The sequence below is a fragment of the Temnothorax americanus genome, unplaced genomic scaffold, assembly GCF_048541705.1.
Source record: "Temnothorax americanus isolate GAGA-0224 unplaced genomic scaffold, ASM4854170v1 Scaffold41, whole genome shotgun sequence".
NCBI lineage: Eukaryota > Metazoa > Arthropoda > Insecta > Hymenoptera > Formicidae > Temnothorax > Temnothorax americanus.
Genome location: NW_027509559.1, coordinates 1,075,325 through 1,096,642, shown reverse-complemented (window position 1 = coordinate 1,096,642; position 21,318 = coordinate 1,075,325). Strand labels below are relative to the sequence as shown.

The 21,318-nt window shown below is 38.4% G+C and overlaps 2 protein-coding genes across 7 annotated transcripts in view; one reads left to right on the top strand and one right to left on the bottom strand.

Moving 5' to 3' along the window:
- Nucleotides 1–21,318, top strand: part of LOC143902901 (uncharacterized) — a 230,816-nt gene that overhangs the window by 140,308 nt on the left and 69,190 nt on the right. The gene's annotated exons all lie outside the window — the stretch shown is intronic.
- Nucleotides 1–21,318, bottom strand: part of Ten-a (Teneurin-a transmembrane protein) — a 450,404-nt gene that overhangs the window by 359,918 nt on the left and 69,168 nt on the right. For 2 of the 6 annotated variants that reach the window (XM_077416124.1, XM_077416129.1), the window contains exon 1: nt 10,411–10,555. The exons of 2 other annotated variants lie outside the window; for them this stretch is intronic. Coding sequence is in view for 1 of the 4 variants with exons in the window: in XM_077416123.1 (XP_077272249.1) it covers nt 6,556–6,568 (13 nt within the window). In the remaining 3 variants the exon portion in view is untranslated. Of the gene's footprint in view, nt 1–6,555; nt 6,791–6,870; nt 7,055–7,142; nt 9,435–10,410; nt 10,556–21,318 lie in introns of those variants that run through there. 2 more of the 6 variants (XM_077416119.1, XM_077416123.1) reach the window with 2 other exon arrangements.

The following is a 21,318-nucleotide window of genomic DNA, read 5'->3' as shown; positions in this document are numbered from 1 at the left end:
CGCCTCTGATCCCTCTCATTTTTTTGCTCTCCTCGTCTATCCACCACTCTCTCTTGCATACTATTTTTGTCGCTCTGTCTACCGTTGACATCTCTCTCTCTCTCTCTCTCTCTCTCTCTCTCTCTCTCTCTCTCTCTCTCTCTCTCTCTCTCTCTCTCTCTCTCTCTCTCTCTCTCTCTCTCTTCCTCTTTCTCTTTTGTCCTCTCACATCGTCCTATACGAATTTATAGACGACCTCATCGTTACACATCCGCGATTCAATAGAGATATCATTTACGATGATATAGAAGTGATTTCGAAAATCTTTGAAATTGCATACAAAGAAAGTTCTAAAACGTCTGCATTACAAGAGATGCATAGGTTGTTACATATTTACAGATTAATTGAAGATGCAAACCATCGAGATCTGCTGTTACCGTATTAAACCATAATATTTCGTAATTCTCGTAAAGACAACCGTACAAATTACGTGTTATGTATCGTGCACACTCGTAATCAAACGTAGGTAACATACGTGCTGTGACATAGTGACCGAAATGCACACATTAGGAACACTTGCGATTAGAGTGGAGGTTCGCAATCGTCACGAACACATAATTATATTGATTACAACACTCGTCAACAATTAATTTCTCGGGAGCTCTATCTATATGTGATGTTAGCACATATACTCCAATATCCCGTCGAGTCCACAATTGCAAACCGCAATTCTGGGGTCCACTGAATGATTCCAAGCTGACATGTTTCCTAGTAATTGAACTGATGAGCGTATGCTTGTGTTGTATGTATCTTAAATTTGCGAAACACCGGAATACATGGTCATAGAAACAAATATATATCTGAACATATCTACATTTCTGGCTAAAAGAAACAAAGAAAAAACAATACTACATATATAACAAATTGAATAAGTGTTATCGTTGCATTCTCAAACGTTTATTTTTAATTATTAATGTAAACAAAAAATCCTGTGGCATCGCGAATATGAAGCTTGGAACACTTTCAGGTTCGATACATATATATTTATTCGTACAAGTTCACATTTTCGATGATTTAACAAACTCACGCGATGCTTGAATTAACAAGCATATAACGAAGACAGTGGACTCAATATTTAAATTAAAATTTATATGGCAGTTTGCGGATTTGCGTCACACAACGGTCTTACTATGCGAACGTTTGACGATGTTCGATCCGCACATTGGACCGCAAACCTCGAGGTTACAAATTATTCGCAATCACGCAGAGTGGTTTCCCTATATCCTTCGATGGCATGTTCGTGGAAAATTAATTTGGTTCCGAGCCTTAGTTGCAACGCCGTCCGCGAAGATTCATCGTGACGCGTTCAAACTTGCATATCAGAATTAATTGAACAACCGCTGTTAATACGGGAAAGTTTAGAGCTTTTGAACATACTCTGTAATAACATCTTATTTCCTAAGTAATTTATGACTTTGAGATAATTGAGATATTAACGCGCGTGTACTCAAATAAGAGGCTACACATTTTGTGCTTATTATCGGCTCTCCGTCATTTGGAAAGAGCCGATATAATTCTTCGCTTTCTCACTTGATATATAAGACTTGATCGAGGCTTAACCCCGGTGTTTGCATGCATACAGCAGATATCTCCTATAATTTTTTTCTCTCGCGATATCCATCGCTGACGAATCGCTAACGGTATCCAGTCAGCCGCACGGCAGATCCCGAGGAAAACTGGCATTACCCAGCATCTTAATGGCTGTACCGAGCGAAGTTCTTGGTCACCGAAGAAACGACCCGCTTTACTATAAATTCCAGATAAGCCGAGGTTTATGGACGGTGTGCAGTTAAGACATCACGCCCGTGCGCGCATGAACGTGAGCCAATCTCATCCGCGTTGCGGAAAACAAACATCAGTCCGCGCAATTATTGTCTTCGTTCGTCAATGATAGATTAGGACTCCAACGACTCAATGCTGCATGTGATAAATGTTTCAATTTTTGCAGTATAATAAAATCAAAAGACGTCACTGAACGAAAAGTCAATTAGTATTATAAGAAACTTATATATACTTATATATTTACATAATTAAAATTAATTATAATTAAGACTTAATTATAATTGAGACTAGTTGCAAGTTAATTAATTGAATATTTTAATGAAAAGGGAATATATATATCACGTTATATATAGTTATACATAGTTTTCCTATATCTAGATGTAGGTCATCTATTATGTCTTTTTCATTAGGAACGGAAAACCCGCGAATCAGAGTTAAAGTACCAAAATCGAAAAGCGGAATTTATAGCTCGATCGATATTTAGATGCTTAAATAGTAGTCGAAGAAGGCTCGCAAATGAGAATTATTTTCGTCGCCGGTACCTTTTCGTCAGCAACGTTGCAACTTTAATCGAGAGATTTATTTTTGCCGGTGTCGGTCGTAGTGAGATTAGTTAATCAACGCTGAAGATTGGCTGTTTCCGTCGCGCAAGAAGTGCGTCAGGCATCCTTCAAGTTTTAGTGGCCGACGGTGTCTCCGGGCTACGTTCGCCTCCCTTAAACTTGAATTTTTCATCTAATTCCGACGGGAGGTCGAGCGAACGACTACGCGTCAATTTTCGCGCGGATTAAATATTAGAGAGGTGAAGCGTCTTTTCCCTACTTCGCAAGAGTCGTGGATGAAAAAAAACTGGAGGGATCCGACACGGGAGACGAATGGTCGGGAAAGGATACGCCGTGTGTTAGGAACGATATTCGATGCGAGATGACGTTTAGAGAGTTAGGGTAGTTTTCCTGACTACGCGGAGGAAAAGTATGCCGATGATTTAATGGCAACATAAATATTGCACCTTTTCGAAAGTTTCGACTATTGCAGTTTCGAACGTTGTAATTTTTAAAAATAAACAACGATCACTCGGTCACTGTTACGAAATCGAGGAATATTGTTTATCAGTAATCCGGTTGTGCTGAGCGGTGTTGCACGTTACGGAGAATGATCCAAACAATTTTTTTTTTAATATTACTATTACTTAATTCATATACAAAAAATTGTTATGTAGTTGCTTTACATATATGACGAATGGAAATTTATTAAAATGCACACGCCTGAGAGAAACGTATTATAAATTGAATAAATTGATTTAATCAACCGTAACAGTATTTATACGTGAAACCGTGTATTTTTTTTTATGCGAATTCGTTTAGTTAAGTGTTACTTGTGACATTTCATATTTCTATCGACAGCTAATTACAAACATCAATGCTCGGGTGAATACATCGTATGTTATATGTTATTAATTACGCGGATGCATTTATCGCCCCAATACCATATAACGCCGACAAAATGAGTATAATGCTTTTTAAAAGAATCTAACAATAAGCTCTAAAACGTATAAACAATTAACATTACATTTTTTAAAGTTTCTGACCTCTAATTTAATAACGTGGCACAAAAATTGTAGTTGGATGTTTAGTTAAATGGTGCATAAACTATAACGTCTATTAGGCCTTATTCGTTTATTGTTGAAATGCCAACAAGTTACGAGATGTTGACAAGTTACTGTGTACACCCCCTCTGAGTGCCGTTGAGCAATGAGACGTATGGAAGAGTACATGCAGGCGGATCGTTCATCGCGTATCTCCTAGGAGAATTGGTTTTTCCGGGCGGAAGTGAACGCCAATAAACGAAGCACGGCACTCAGTCACTCAGTCGCTTAGCGAAGTTGACCGAGATTCGGCTGGCAAAGCACAATAACTCGCCACATCAGTCCCGGGATTTTGCAGAGCGTGCGCTGCAAGAGCAACGCGTGCACACACATCTATACGGCATTGTTGCACTAGCTCTGCGAAACGTTTTCACGCTCCGATGAATCCCGCAGTCCGATTGAATCGAGATGTTCCCGTGGCCGTGTTCGTCCCCCGGTTTGCGAATTTCCAATAAAAGGTCCGCGCAAGACAGATCCGAATTATAGATCGCCGGAAGTTGAGACAACGAGATTATTCAAAATCTCACGTTTAACGCAGGCATGTAACGTGTAATTGCAAGAAAAATTATCCACCTGTTAATGTGTTGCTCAATTAAATTCAACGATTCTCAATTTTAAGATATAAAGAGCTTCCCTTTGCGAGAAATCGTCAATTTGCTTGAAGCGAAACTTGTGGTATACCTAAAAAGAAGTATCTGTACATGATTAATGCGCGCAAATACTCGTAGTAGAAGATTTGAAATCTGAATAATTGAAAAGTGTGTATATCCCATACTTTCAGAATTGGACATTTGCACAAATTCGAGCGGAATTATTATTGCAATATACGCTGAGCTTTTTAAACATTTATCGTACATCCGCACCGTAATGCTTCCTATAATGCTTTCTGTTGCTTTACAATGTAAGCGTAAATATTCAGACTGTATTTAATACTAGCATGCCCCGCCGGGCTTCGCCCCGGAGAACATGTGTATTAAGACACGCAAATAGTCTCTCTTTCTCTCTCTCTCTCTCTCTCTCTCTCTCTCTCTCTCTCTCTCTCTCTCTCTCTCTCTTTCTCTTTCTCCCTCTTTCCATATGCTATGCTCTAATATGCGTAGCTTTTGGCCATTTGGTAAAAATTCGGTCCGTTGGTTTCCAAGATCATAGCGAACAAAAAAAATGCAAACCCTGTTGTTGCTTTTCGACGGAGCTTATGATTTATGAATAACGTTTCGTCGTCAACATATTCGCTCTTTCTGATCTTTTACTAAAACAAAAATTTATAATTATCAAGATTTTAATTAAAATTTGTAAAGTACATTTATGCTATACATAGTTCAATTGTGTTACATATGTATATAACTTTCATATATCCTATTTGTTTGTATCACATGTATAAAATGTATTCCATTTTTTCAATTTCCTTTGTGAAATTTTTCACTTAAATATCACTGCCAATCAGCAGTCAAATTTTACCAAAAATAATTGGTCCATTCATTATTGGTGTACAATAAATTGTATTGTGTTCTTTGCCCTTTTACATTATTCTGCATTTTAATCCGGTTTTTTGAGCTACAACAAACTGCTTTCGGTTGTAGGTTTTTCAAAATTTTACGCGATACGCACAAGATACGTTTTATTGAAACGGTTCGTAACAAAATGATCGAACGATCGCGCGATAACCCTGCGTCTCGCCGTTTTAACGAAAATTTTCTTTAAAAAAAAAGTTTACGCGTTTACGGATTCATCACTCGACGCGCGCAAAGAACAAACGTGCCGCGCATCGATTACAAGCCGGAATTTGGATTTCTTCCGCCGAAACGGGTGACGATCGCGCGCGGAAATGTGACTCTCGAAAGGGTCAAACAATAAATTACTGCCGAGCGTACCCGGCAGTAAACGGCGCTATATATATTAACTTTCCCGTCGAAACGACAAATCCGTTTAACGCGCGGCTACGCCGACTGCATCGGTAATAAGTTTCATTCGCGTCCAGCCCAACGCCCCGCGGCACTCGAGGAGACTATATTAGTCCTGCGTTTGTTTTACGAATGCAGATACGCAGGTATTATGAGGTGCAGGCTGCGCTGCGGGTGAGGAGAGGAAAATACGGTAAATCCGGCCGGGATTTTCCGAACTGACGTATTCTAGTCGTTACAGAACGATGGCGCGCGGCGCGTGTGCATGTGTGCGTGAAAGTGATGCGTGTCTCGTAAAAACATGCACATACGCATATGTATATCGTACATACATATTGTTTATGGGCGACGAATGAATTTCTACTTTAACTCGAATAAAAACACGTCGAAAAAACTTTACGATCGCAAAACATTATAACGAGAACGTGCACCGGAATATAATCAATTTCCTATGTTATAAGTATAGTATTATCATAACCGAACCGTAACGTATGTAGATTCAAGGACTGACTCGCGATAGCATTATTAGTTATAAAAATCGAGCGTTGATCGTATATATTGCTAAAATGTTTCGTGTATTATCGAAACGCATACAACATTTGACGGATGACATTCGCTATTCAAGGCGCGCGCGATCGCTTTACGTGATGGCGGGAAACTACAGTGGATTAAACGAGAAACACGAGAGAAGCCGACGAATAAGCTGATATAAAGTACGAAAATATATTTTCCAATGGAAAAGTGGTCGATTCGCGCCGTAGCAAGAGAAAAAGATGCGAGAGTGGTTGAAAAGCTGGATCGATCAGCTGATACCCCAGGGTAAGCTAAAGTTTCGTTTACCAACCTCCTCGCCAATACACTGCAAATGGCATATAGCCTCGTGGTACGCATATGTGTGCATGTACATATATATATATATGATATATATAAAATATATATAATATATATATATATATATATATATATATATATATATATATATATAGAAACGGCATTCGTAAGTGTATATTATATATATATGCACTTATATATTCCTGTACGCCGTGGGAAGCAATATAACTTTCTCACCAATTAATTTCATAACAACAAACGTGCGCGATTATTTCGAAGTTAAATGCGCGCCGGCGCAAATTCGGATGGTAATGAGGTCACGGGGTTGCTATGAGTTGGTAGCAGTTACACGCTCACCTCTCAGATCCATATGGTGCTTTCTCGTCGCTCCGTACTTCTTTTATTCTGCTCTCCTGGATCTTCGAGTTCTGTACCTTTCGCCTTCTCCTTCTTTCGTCCGCCTTCCCGTTCTTTCTCGGAATAATCTGATTTCAGTCATTGTTAGAAGCTTTTACTTCGGCGTGTTCTCAGATCCGTTCCGGCTTGTTTAGCAACTCACGCAACCCATCTTCAGATTGGGTAAGCTTCCACTCTGTCGGTTTCATTAATCAATATGTAAATTCTTTCCCGTTTAATATACTTCCCCGCAGACGGAAAGAACCGGAAACTTACATTCTGCCGTGTAAGTGTTGCGTATTGCGCCAACAGAATTTACATGCCGCAAGTTTGCCGAGTGCTTTGTTTCACAAATTTCTACCGCTGTATCCAGAATCTCGCGTCTAAATCGCGCCAACTCGAAGGATGTTTATGGAGAACGTGGAAATATCCGATTGGCAGTTTGATTTCGATATGAAAACTATTATATATACGTGTAAATATAATATGAGAGCGTGTGTCTGAGAATTTCCACCGGTGCGCTAATAAAAGTTTCAAGGCGATTCTACCGCAGTGGACAGTGGGCGATGGTGTTCCTCGCTTAGAAGCAGCCCTGTGGATGGCATCCTCGGCTAAAACTTTCGTGAAGCCCAACCTGAATTATTTGCATGGTACACCTCAAAGCCTTGACTAAGCAGTGCTTGCCGTTACCGTTACTACAACAGAGAAAAATAGAAGAGGGAAAAAAGAAGAAAGGCACAAAATTGGATACCAAGATAGAGAGACGAGGCCAGATAGGAAACTTTATTCTCCGCTGATGATATTAGCCGGAAAACGTTGGGAATCAAATAATCGTGTTCTTTGCTGTCTTCTTCCTGTCTTAACAGCGAGGCAAAAATAGTTCACTCTAAAGCACTGCTGTAATATCCGAGTCACTTATGTACAAAAATATTTTATCAATGTGTGCGCACTTAGTACATTTAATACATTTTTTTTTGAGAGACGACAAATTAAAATGTCGTTCCTGAGATACATAAAACTGCGGCGTGTAATACGGTTTTCGTAGTACAACGATACAGCATTTATTTACAGCCACTTTCCGTTTAATTAACATATCCTCAAAATAGACGCATTGTTTGCCGTGATGTATTTGTACACATTCGCTCTCGCGTGTAGGTATCCACACACACGTCGCCGATCGCCGTAACCCGGCTCTGCGTCTGCTCGAAATAGCAATGCACCTTCGCCGTGTTTTCTCTGTCTGGCTCCGATTACGAATTCGGGGAGAAAATGAAAGGCGCGCGGCGGGGCGCTTCCCGTACGAGAAGCCGACCGCCGACAGTTCCAAAGCGTTTTCTACGTTTCCCCGAGTGCATCAGACTGTGTTCCCAACGACATCGCCCTATCGCCCGCTCGGATTTTCCAATGGGAGTGTTTTCGGAGCGTCACAAATTTGCCTACCACCCCAGCTGCCATTTTCTTTTTCCGGCGGGATCGGCGGGATGTAAACGACAGCGTCGCGGAACGAGGTACGGTCTGATGTAGGGAAGGTCGGTGGTAAAAATCGGCGAGGAAAACTTGCGTTTTCAGGAAATTTTTCCGTATAGCCCCATGTGCAAATATTTATCGGGAGTATCGGGACCTGTGCGCGAGTTGCCGTATGCACATGTACGATCGCGTTGCAGCATTCGTATACGCACTCTTGTATACGCATACACAGGCGCAATCGTCGTACGCGCGGAAGCCGCAGTATGCATCGGGGAGCTGTGTGAATACATGCATAAAAATGTCTGTTTTCGCGTGCCTGCACCCTCGGTATCTCCCCTTCGGGTTCTTTGCTTCGACCCCTTTCGTACCCCTCTACCGCGATTCTCGTACCTGTACGCCGACTGCGCCACGACGAGGACGTCGTCGACGTCATCGTCGCGCGTATGTACGGTGCGAAAATGTCTTTGGATCTGAAACGTGCCAGTTGAATGTTAACCTTTCCGGCACGTCGCGGAATGATTACGCTCATGACCTACATCGGCGGGTTGGCGGTGCAATCATGTATCGGCGCCGCCACCGTTTCACCCTCCACCCTCGTCGAAAGACAGTCGATGCGGATGCTCGCTAAAAGAACTATACGAACTTTGTTTTCGGATACCGATTCGTGTGACTTCTCACCGTGGAATTGTTTGTCGGTGCCAAGCACGAGGAGTCGCGCACAACTTTGGATTATCGCATTTATTCGACCTGAATTTCCTGACTGTTTTATTTTTCGTTTCTCCTGTACATACAAATGCATGTCCTGTGAAAATTCATTGCATGACGAATCTCATTATAATCTATTACGATTAATAATCTATTATTAATATTATATCTAATAAAACTTGAACTTTACAACCGTGAAATATTTTTTAATTAACTACCACTGTATCTGTCGTGCATTACACAGAATTATGTATTATGCATATTTCTTTTATTTTTGTAATTAATTTATTTTTATCCTCTCCCCAGCAACAAGTTTCTTTAAAGCGTTTTTTATTAGCGAACGATTTTATTGCGTGACTTTTGTGATCGTGAGTCATCGCAATTCGCACGGCCGCTTGCACTCTGTGGTGCAAAGTGATTTCTTATCGTGAAATGAGTATGTAGAAAATGTAATTTTTTGGCGCAAATTATGGCGTATGGGTAATAAGTACTCTGAGTAAAAACAATTCCTGATGTTATGTACGAAGTTGCATTAACTTTTAATCGCCGAAGCTATTTTCTAAACGCAAACGGATAATATTTTTTTCTTTAGAACATTGTTGAGTTACGTTATATCATACTTATATAAAATTTGCACAAAATTTTACTACAAAAATTAGTTTCTTGTACAAAAAAGATTATAGAATTCTATATATTATATGTGTATATATAAAGAAAATAATTTAAAATAATTTATACATATAAATTATTTATATTTATAATATGCATATATAATATATGATAAATTATATTATATATACATATATATATATATATATATGTGTGTGTATATATATATATATATATATATATATATATATATATATATATATTTCTTAAAAAATAATTGTAATTTGATAAATTTGCGTTGTTCAAATGAGTGAATTCAATATATTGTAGTTACTGTTTACAAAGAACGTGAAAAGGGATTAACGTTACAGACTTCTAAGGTATCTAACTTCTACGATGACAATTACTCAGTACCGTCAAGTTCAATCGAATGCAACGAGCCACTACAATGTAATTTTCCAGCGACTGCTCTGCCGTGATTTGTTAACCCGCTTATAATGATTACGCCGCATTCCGCATTAACGAGTCACGCTGACGCACGTGTTACACATATCGAACTACTCGAACCAGAGATATCAAAAATATATTTTTTTTCGCAACATGTTAGAAACGTTGAATCTTCCTGGCTGTTCTACTTCGTGCAATTATTTTTCATACAAGTGTTACATACAGATATGTCGCGATCGTTTTTTCTATATTGTATATATATTCATAAATAAAACCATTGATGGTTATTTATTATTTTAAAATCCGTATAACGACAAAGTTTGTTGTGCCAGAAAAATTAAAAACAAATTAGTTTTAACGTAAATAAAACAAAATTTTAGATTTCTAGAAGCTAAATTTTAGGAATACATTATTGAAGATCAATACCAAATATTAATGAAATATAAAAAGGAATCACGTACAACCAAGTTGCTTTAAAGAAAGATTTACACCCCATACAGTTGCACACATTTTCTTTAAGGAGTTTCCGCAGTATGAAGCATAATGTATGCTAAAGTGTATATATAGGTAAATCGTAAAATTGCAGACCTGTAATTTTTTATTTTTTCCTAGCTTCTCGCTTGTGTTGATCACGCACCTTCGTGATCATTTCCGAATCAGTTCCGAACCTCGTGCAGAGCATCAGTCGACTGAACGCACCGCGGAAGCGATATCAGCGAAACCACGAAAGAGAGAGAGAGAGCCAATCGTATCGTCGGTAACAGCAGTGCTAGCGAACTTTTGAAATGACACATGCACTCGTATTCGAGACACGTGACTCACATGTACGGGACAAGCCATCAACTATTGAGAAACGATCCACGCGCTTAACGTATTGACCCACTTCCCGATATGAATCTTGCTGCGCTCCGGCGGCGCGGCGACGACCGAAAGTCGTCGCTCGGTTACGTTGGTTTGCCTAGCGACGAGCAAACTCGCGCAATAAAGCAGAGAGAATCGTTCTCCGATACATCAATGACGATGATGCATTGTATACGTTAGAGTGTTTCTCGGTTAGAACGAGATGAGCCGTGAACTACTTCCGAGTTTTACGCCGTTGAAATTGCGCGCCATTATTGAACGTCAATCTTCAATCTTCTTTAATTGTCACGCTTCGTGCTTCAAATTTGCACTGTTGCGAAAAATTTAGTTAAATTACACAAAAACTCGCTTATCTTGCCGTATGACAGTTTCCGTTTCTCGAAACAATTTTAAAATTGATGTCATACATGTACGTCTATATTGTACTTTACAGTTGCATTTATATTGTTCATTTATTTTTTGATATATATTACAAAAAGTAACAGATGGTTATAATGGGACACAGTATTTCCACTTGTAACTTTATACGTGATAAGAACGCAAGAGATTTTGTTAACAACCATAATTGCAGTTACGAATAAATATAAAGCAAGACTCTTGCCACAGGTGTCCCACATGTGGCTTAACATTTAATACTCCGAGCCTTTCAATTAGCGGCGCACCCAGCGGAGAGTTAATATTAAGCGCGTAACTATATTCTTCCTAAAGCCCAGAAACTGCCCTGTTTGAATACTTTGTCTGTTAAGACGTAGCAAGTTAATGCGCAGAAATTAATTAAGTGCTCTAATGTTTGGTAAACCAGCCGTTCAGGAAAGATATGGTTATTCGCAATGATGTTTGGGAGCCTGGCTGACACGAGCACTCCATCAATGTCAGCTCCTAAGAAAATAGGGATTTATATTCATGAACTGATTGCTTCCGTTATTTCCATGATGCAAGTATATCAATGCGAGTATCCACATGAAGACTTACAAATCTATAACTCGTGTTTTAGCATGGATAAATTATCTTGATTATTGTAACTTACCTACTCCCGTCGTCATTCGACAAAATTTCTTTCGAATAAAGAATATAACTTTAAATAACTACATGTTTTTTTTTGTAGCGCTCATGAAACACCAGCTTTTATGTAAAAAATATATACCCACTTTATTATCATGAAATAACTTTGTATAAAATTTTCTAAAGAATCTCTCTCGAGAAAATAATTAGATGTTATTCTATGCCATGAGAATAATTTACAACACAATAATGTTGTCTTAATTTACTTACAATTAGTCATATAATTAATAAGGAAATACTCGGCATAAATTTTAACTGTTAATAAATTACTAACACTGACGTTTAAGTAACCTATAGAATCGTGGTAAGAATTCAAGAGATTTTAAAGCAAAAGTACGTAACACGAATCCTACATGTTCAATTAGCCGAAAGTTTCGGATTATTTGGCAACGACGCTTCGCAAATTAGTATTGTTATTCGAGTTGCGTGGAGCTTTAACTCCGTTGCAATAGAATGCATTTGCTTTGCCTCGCTTTGCTCTGCCGGCCCTACTTTCCGTGAAACGAGGGTTTCAACGGGATTAAAGCGCATCGAGAAATCATATCTGTGTAGTGGGCTAGATGTAGTCCTATTGTATAGTATCACATTGAGTATACGGCATTGTGACTTGGTTCAAACCGTTTGTTTTGGCCCACAAGTCGCTGGAACCGTGGTGATAAACGTGTACCCATATAAGTCAATTCGAAGTTTCGGCTTGCTAACTAACAAGGAAGTGCGCGATATACTTCCATTTGCTGTGAAAATGAGGACGAAATTACGATAAACAAGTGCCACATTGAATTTGAAATTAATTGTTCGAAAATCTATCGCACTTTTATTTGAATTGGAGTCTCGTTTAAACTTTTAATTTTATTTTTGCATGCATGTGCAGAATAATTCATAACACAGTGCGTATAAGCTGGAGCACATGTATTTAGTATGAATGTATTTGTTGGATTGGTGCTAGAGCATCGAAAAATTTTAAAGGGACAGTGAGATATTTTTTAAAATGAGTCCCAGATTTTCCAGTGAAATTAGCGTATAAGTAATTTTTTAACAATTCCAATCTAAAAATTTGTTTTCTCCAGATTTTCTTTCTTTCAATATACGAAACACGGAGTATTTTATCATTATCTGGTCTTTTATACATCGCATTTCTTATCTAGTATGTCATTATTTAATATGAAATGCAACTGTGTAATGGCGAAATCGATGTTTTTCATATAGAGAATTTATTTCAATATTTGAAGGAAACTACAAAATCTGTAATTTAAATCTCGTTCAATCTTTTTTAATTGCGCGTACTGCTTTTAATAATACTTTAAACGAGAATATTGGAAATCGTTTTAAACGATGTTGCGTACCCTTCGGTTTTCATCCATACTTTGCAAGGGAAGCAACCACGATGCGGCACGTTTCGAGGCCGCCGGCTTGTTCCCCACCCCACTGTTTAGTTCTTCATCTTTTCCCTCGGCTACACCACTTCACCTCTAAACTCCTGACACAGTCAAGATGCAATCGATAACCCTTGATATTTTATTCGCAAACATTTTAATTTCCTGAGCTTCTGAGCCGTGTGCCTCGGAGATGCCCCGCTTTTAAAATGCGTAAATATGAGAAACCAACGGAAAAAGAAAATTGAGAAATCGTCTATTGAGATTCGTTCGTGGAAATTTATTCCACCCTACAGAGAAAATTTCCACGGCAGCTAGCAATCAAATATCACGTCGCGAAGAATGTTTCCTCGTACGGAATTTATTATAGAAAGAGAAGTCGCGCATCTTTCGACTTCTCTTCTATATTGCAGATAATAAACGTTCGGCACGATGGATGTCACCCTCCCCTCTCTCATTTTTACAGCACGGCGTAATCTTTTTCTTCTTTTTTCCTCCCCCTCTTTTTTAATGTTACTTTAGCCCGTTCGCGCGGCGACCGGCGAATGATTGTTTCACCAAAAGACTAAAGGAAACGCCATTTCCACAGAGTCAATGCGTGTCACCTGTCATCGCGTGCGGGCAGTCACGCGGAGACTCGCGCGGAATGGCTGCCACTCAAGCAAAGCGATTTACTTCGTCGGTGGCTGGTGTCGCATCGGGTCCTCATTTTCCGTCAGGCGTTTCGCCTGCCTGCAGCGACTGCCAAGTTCCATACGCTTTACCATTTATACCATACTATCCATAGCTGGGTAACACATGCACGCGCACGCGTTCTGTGCAATTTTCATTATAAACGGAAACGAAGTGAAATGGATCGTCTGGCGACACGGTATTTATTGCGGAGTGGCTGCCTTTGAGCGGGAGCACGCGCTCGGTTGCGAGAAAAAGGAATGCGGGGTTCCGGTTGGTTTGTACAAACAAAGGAAACGCCGGTCGCAAAGCGATATGCTCGCTACATCACATATATGTCGTATTCTTCGATGGCCGGCATATTGAGCTACCTTCTTTGTATAGTGTCTATCGAAAAATTCAAATTTTCTTTGCGACGTGACACGTAAGAAGACAGGCATTGCGAGAAATAGAAAAATGACTCCCGTCTACGTCAATTCGATTGCGCTGACAAGTTGAAGGAAAAAGTCATCGAGAGAGATTATTCGAAAATCATCTCATAATTTGCGAAAGGGATTTGCTCCCCGGCGATGCATTAAATGACTAAAATGACCACATTATTATAAAGATCTCGTGGAGCATTAAATACGCGACTATGTAGTATATCGCGACTCTAAGTTTCACAGAGGACACATAAGAGCTATGCTTCATGCAGGGCAAAGCGTAAATATTTAAATAGATGTAATATCCCGGAGTAGACATGAAGGATATGCAGCGAAACGAGTTTTGATACTAAAGTGACTAAAATACGGCCGCTATATGTCGTTTCCGTGCACCGAGTAAGGTTTTACATTTAGCTATATATGAGTGTATCAAAGTATATGGAGAAGTCACGGGCTCCACATTCGCGAATTAATATTTTCTGATGGAAATGTTGTCTGCTACCCAGCCCACAATCCGTTCTATACGTTAAGAACGCAATTATCTCTCATTAAAATTGATATTCCATAAAACGTAATATTTTCTTCCACATTAACGTCCGATATTACATATTTGCGGATATGACGGTAATACTTTCTGTATGATTCATTAAAATATAACGGTAATATGGCATAATTACAATCCAATATATAAGACAAACCGAAAGAAGTTTTTACAAGGATAGCTGATCTCCATTATACGGCTGATATACATGCTTTGGCATATGTAAATTCTTGTACAATTCTGCGGGTATAACGGTACACGCAAGCCAGAACATCCAATTACCTACTTTGCAATAAGAGAAAAACACTCGCACTGCCCCGTTACAGCGGGCGCTGCTAATACCATCAGCTTTATCAATTGTTGCTCGACGAAGAATTGAATGGGAACTTAATCCAAATCGTTTTTATTGAATCATTGGCACGGAGTGCGCAAACGGTCCATTAAATATAGACCGTTGTCTATGTGACAGCGTGTAATTATACGTTGCTCGACATCCGAATAGGAGACGATAAAACTCTTTATTTTGAAGTACGAAGAAACATTGAGACGCCAGGGAGCGGGGCGAAATTTAGTGCGCGTTTAATGGGGCCGCGTGCGGGTTAAAATTAAAAAAATCCTTTACATTGTAATGGAACCTTAATATCAATTTATGAGGAGCGAACTAGGATGGCATAATCTCTAGTTATACTACCGCACACGGTCTACCTAAGGGGCTTACAGTTGCCTCACTTTATTACTGATATATGCGTGTACACGATCAGGCTATTGTTAGCGCTGTTATAGGCAGGCCGAACAGTTTCCGTAAGCATGTGCTAACTACACTTCATCCATTTTACCTAACCGAACGCGATACCACGGAAAACCCCTGATATTTATTCCTGCCATCGCCCGGTTTTAACGGTGTTACGGTTCGCTGCGAGACGCTAAAGCTTTTTAATGCTTCTTAATGGCGGTTCTGTTCTCGCGCTTGTTGTGCGACTGCTCGGTAATGTTAGCATTGAATTCCGATGGTGAAATGGAATCGAACCGGTAATGATACAAAAGCTGCTTATTCATCGGCGCGAAGCGTCGCGGGTGTTATATTTCTTATTTCGCGACGCGAGGAAGGACGAGCGTAATATGTCGTCGCCGCGTGTAGGATAATATTTTAAAAACACCATCTCTTTTGTGCCTCTTTGTGCCGCATTTATCGCGAATGGAAAAGCGTTCTGTCGGGCGCGCACATCGGGCGTTTCATGCCCGATGATAATACCCGGCTAATTCGAAAGCATCGATCGCCTTTTAATATCGCGAATGGTCACGCGAAGATACTAATATGAGCATAATCCCGGCTGCTGTGTGACGGCAGCTTCGCACGAAATTAAAAATAAACCGCACCGTGTTTTTCGTGCGGCGACACCCTCTCATGCCCGGCGCAACGACACGACACGTATATTCAAGTTTTAACAGAAGGTACATGTGCGAACAATGGAATTACATATCTCGCCTCTGATTAGTACTACATTGCACGTGCGGGACACATACATTTACATTGTTAATAGATACGCTATATGGCGAAACGCGGTATATACGCGGTAATTTCTCTCCCTAAATTTGCGATCCCATTTTAGCTATTCTTTCGCATGCCCGACTTGTTAAATATAGGCCACGTTTCGATTCGCGATGATACAGATAGGAAAGTAATAATGGAAGTAATAATCTGAAGAAAGCAATTTGTCTAAAAGCTTTTATTCTGAAAGCTAATTAATCGATTGCTGTATATATTAGCATTATTATTGATATCTCATTAATACATTATAAAATAGAGCAAACATCCCTAAGAGCGTAATGTATAATTCGATAAAAATTTACATATACCTACATCATTCACGGCATATGTTTGCTCTACATTTCATGGATTTTTAAAATAACGATTTGGAGCAAAATAATTCGCTTGTGCGTGCGTATAATAGTGTATAAAAGTTTTCTTTAAATAAGATATAATTAAAATTTTGCTGAATAATTTATGCTGATACTATCATAATCGAAATGTAATCTTGAAACCACGCTTTTAGATATTGAACAATTTAGATATTGAACCATTTATATTTCACAGATGAAAGACTTAGCGAAGACCTTTATATTGAAACTGGCATCTATGCATACGACGTAAAACCCGAATTTTATTCGTACTCTAGCGGGGGTTCAGTCATATACATACATATGCTGAATAAACTACACGTGTATTTCTATATATATTATATAGGTATAGAAATAGCATATACCTATACATACATGTATACATATAAGTACACAACATCTACATAAGTTTTCTTCAAAGAAAGCACTGCTCGCGATCCTGTATTAGAATTTTTCCGTATACGCCTGTTTTACATGTATACAAGTAATATTACATATTATCAGTAAAACGGTTACGTCAATTTAACAAACTGAACGAATGAGACAAGAATCATTAGTATATAGCTCTCTATATACCGATTTCTGTTTTCTCTGTTTTGCTACCTTATCAATCATGCAAGAAAGGCTGAAACGTGCACAACAAAGAGAGCAACAAAATTCACTTTTACGTACTCGCAATAATTATCAATCCGCCGTAAGCGTAACGTAAAACATTCGAGCGCACACACACACACACACACACACACACACAATACGGGATATTCTTATTTGAACTAATTCCAATTACACAGCACGCTCTGCTCACTCGCTACTTTTTCATGTTCACCTAGAGTAAATGGCGAAAAGAGAACGCGGAGAAACGGTCTGAAATTGCTGGAGGGTTGGCGTGTAGATAAAAATGTCACACTTGTATCTCCGGGGAGTAAGTGAACCCGCGAATAACCGAGTGAGATGTAGATAGAAGGTACGTATATACGTAGGAATAGCAGGGAACGCCGCGTGTTGCTCAAGAATACTGTACACGTTCTTTGCGTCAGCATTCATATCAGTGTTAGCTTTTATCCTTCATCCATCTCGGAGCATGGTCTTTCATGACCTTTTGATCCAGCTGTTATTTGAAAAAATGCAAACGAGTTACTTCGTCTTGGTTGCAGCTTCTCTGTTATCAGACCGTATATTCTTTCTTTTCTTCCAGTTATAATCAGACTCGCCTGACATTTTATTCCTTTTGACTGGAGAAATTTAGTAGAACGGCTTACTTGTTTCCAACAAATTATATAAATTATGAGTCGGCTAATTGTTATCTGTTATAGATTTTCAGAATTATTATTTTATCTCATTAAGAGTCTTAAAAAATTATATCCGTAACAAGAAATATTTAAGAACTCTTTTTAATGAAATAATAAATAAATCACGAGATATTTTCTCGCTAGAAATTTCGCTTGCTTCCATCAATAATTGCACTCGTTTAACGACGTCTCGTTAGCGCTGGACATATTCTTTCCTATCGTTTTATTCTTTTACGTTTCAACCATTAAAATTCCTGTCCATCGTATAATAAAGCACGTCCTTCCTTAAAAGATGCGATTTATTATGATCGAATAATTTTATGCATTGTTTACATTATAATTATAATTGTTATGTGTAATGTGTAATATAATACCTTTATTAAAATCTAAAGTGTATATTCGCAATGGATGAGTTTTAACTAGCAAAGTTAGAATCCACATAGTGCTCGAAGTAGAACTAATTTCAAAATCGAAGTTTAGCAGTTCGCGAGAGAATTCATTAAAATAAACTATCTCAGGATATTAATACAACGTTATTGCGGTTCGCGTAGCAACTTTGATATGTCTAACTTGAAGCGTGTATTAATTAAGCACATTATGCATATCTAATAATCTCTATGAGAATATGTAATATTCTGATATAAAGAGCAATTTCTAAAATAAGAGCAATTTCGTATACTATATTATTCTAATTATATGTAATATATTTTCTAGTTAAACGTAATATACAGCGATAATATATAATACTTTGTATATTTGTCGAGCATAATTACGATTCAACGATAACTTGCGCGAAAGAAAGAGACAGGTAGGAAGAAAGTCGTTCGAAAGAAAACACAGGCGAAAAGTGTACGCGAAAGAAACAGGTACGAAGCTAACGTATAGGAGCTTTCATGTCGAACGTTTCCACGCTCGCTTGGCTTTCGAAGAAGCCGAATCGCGTGTCAGAAACGTACCCCTCGCCTCGCCACCACTTTTCACCTACGTAATCCCGTGTACGGTTATACCACCCACGAGTATGCCTCCTATCAGGTATATTACTGTTCGTGAAAGGTATATAATTATCGATAATACCCGAGAAACTAGATACCATCGTACACGTTAGTCTTAAAGAGCTTTTCAATTTTTACTTGCGTAAAATATAGAGCACGATAATAATACTAGCTTGACGTGAATGCTAAAATTATAGAGAATATCTCTTAATGCTTTCATATATATTAAAATCTGTTACGATACGTATGTGTAGCCCTTCTTAAATTTAATATTTTAGTATTTCCCTCGTTTTAGAATAATATTATTTAAATCTTGTGAAATATTTAAACGATTTTGGATCAATTCAATTTTTAAAATTATTTTAAAATTGTATTAGCACATCAGCTCGTATAAAAGTATCGAAATAATTTAATAGTTTTAAAATATTAATTTTTTTTAATGCAACGTAATGCTATAAGTACACGTACTGATATTGTATATAAATGATAATTTCAAATACATTGATAATAAAACATCGTTTTTCATAACTGTTCGTTTTTCACACTGTTCCGAATTTTAGCCTATAAATACGCAAAGTGCAACGATTGTTTAGCTATTTCATACAGGTGTTCTCTAGAGGCCTTTAAATATAAACTAATTAACTACCGCTCGAATAAGCCATTTATAACAGGCGCAATAATATTGCAGCCGGTCTGAATTTCGTATCGAATGTGCTGCCTATTACCAGGTACGATCACGTCCCAATATCTCCTTCGCTGTCGTAACACGTGTGGTTAATTACACGGAGTGGTGTAACATCTCGCATAACATTAGCGACTTTGTGTGACGACTTATTTTTTACGTTGAAAGTAACAGTCTATTGCTTCTTTTTAATATAACAGTTTAACGTACATCTGAGTAACATCAGATCAATAATATATTTTTATATGTACAGTTTCTGATTTGGAAGCAAATGGCTAATGACTATTAAGCCGTAAGCACCTTGTTTTATACATAATCGATATTTAAATCCGATACGGATTTCATCCATATTATAAAAGTTCGACTAAACTCGTTTCGCGCGCGCAAACTCATAATCTCATTACGGAGATAACGGATAATTTTTCCGCGTTTATTCCTTTCATCGCGATATGTATTTTACTAGCACCGTATTACTCACGACCTTGATATCATTATGCAGGCTTATATTCTCGTCGGATTAATTACGTGCGTTCGCTGGGCGAGCCAGTTTATATGCAGAAACGGCGGATCCGTTTGGAAATCAATCGCAAGTTTGCGCATACCTGGCGGTCACTTGGTTCAATTACCGAGAATTCCGTGTGCAAATGGCTCTTATCAGATTATATCGAATCAGACAAGCTCAGCAATTATTTTAGCGCAATTTATATTTTGACTACATTCGCACTATGATATGAAGTTTATCAGATTACTTAACATATTTATAAATTCTTGGCGTGTTTGTGTAAAGTGTTTATAAATACCAATGCCACATGCGTGATATTACGTTGAAAAATTTTCACATTTATCCGTCATAGCGTAGATGCTTCCGCGAAACTTATATGATTCACCGAATCTATTTATAATTTTGGTTGCATGGGGCTATTTAGAGTGACGCAATCATCATAACTTCTCACGTAAAGCGTATTATGTGCGAATGCTAAAAATATTCTTTTTTTTAAATAGTCTCAAACGACCGACCTTTGCTACACTCGCCGTAGCGTGTTAACCGATGGTTAACGCATGCTCGTATCTGAATAACGTATCTGAGTGCGGGGTTCTATTCTTGGGAGCTTTGTACTCGTAGATGGAGAGCAAAAGAAACTGCGTTCGTGCATAAAAAATTACTTTTGGAAATATATATTCAGCTTACAGATACCGCTTATAAGATAATAACTGTTTGCCGGGAGATAAAACGCGGTTGCTTATTCAAATACCGAAACGTATGATTAATTAAAAACTCGATGCTAGATTGCTGAAGGTGAACTGGATTAAAGCTGTTACGTTCTGCTACCGTCGCATGCTATAGGCGTTGCATGCCATTCGTAACATCGTAAGAAGCCGGCAACATTAAAAATAGTTGCTCAATGGAGATTATGTTGGACTAATCGTTCATCATAATTTCATTTACCTGTGCTTCCTAACGATAATGTAGATATACACGCAAATACGAAAATACTTGTGTATTTTAAGACAACGATTTTTAGACATTTAGAGCCGAAGGCATAATTACACACTGAAACGATTCTCTTTTAAATCTTTTAAATCTTGATTGCACCGTTGGATTAATATGCACGCCGTGCCGATTCCGTGGGAAACTAAACTCGTCGTTTCGAACTAAAAAATGCATTAAAGATATTTTTAGCCGATAGTAACGGTATTAGTTA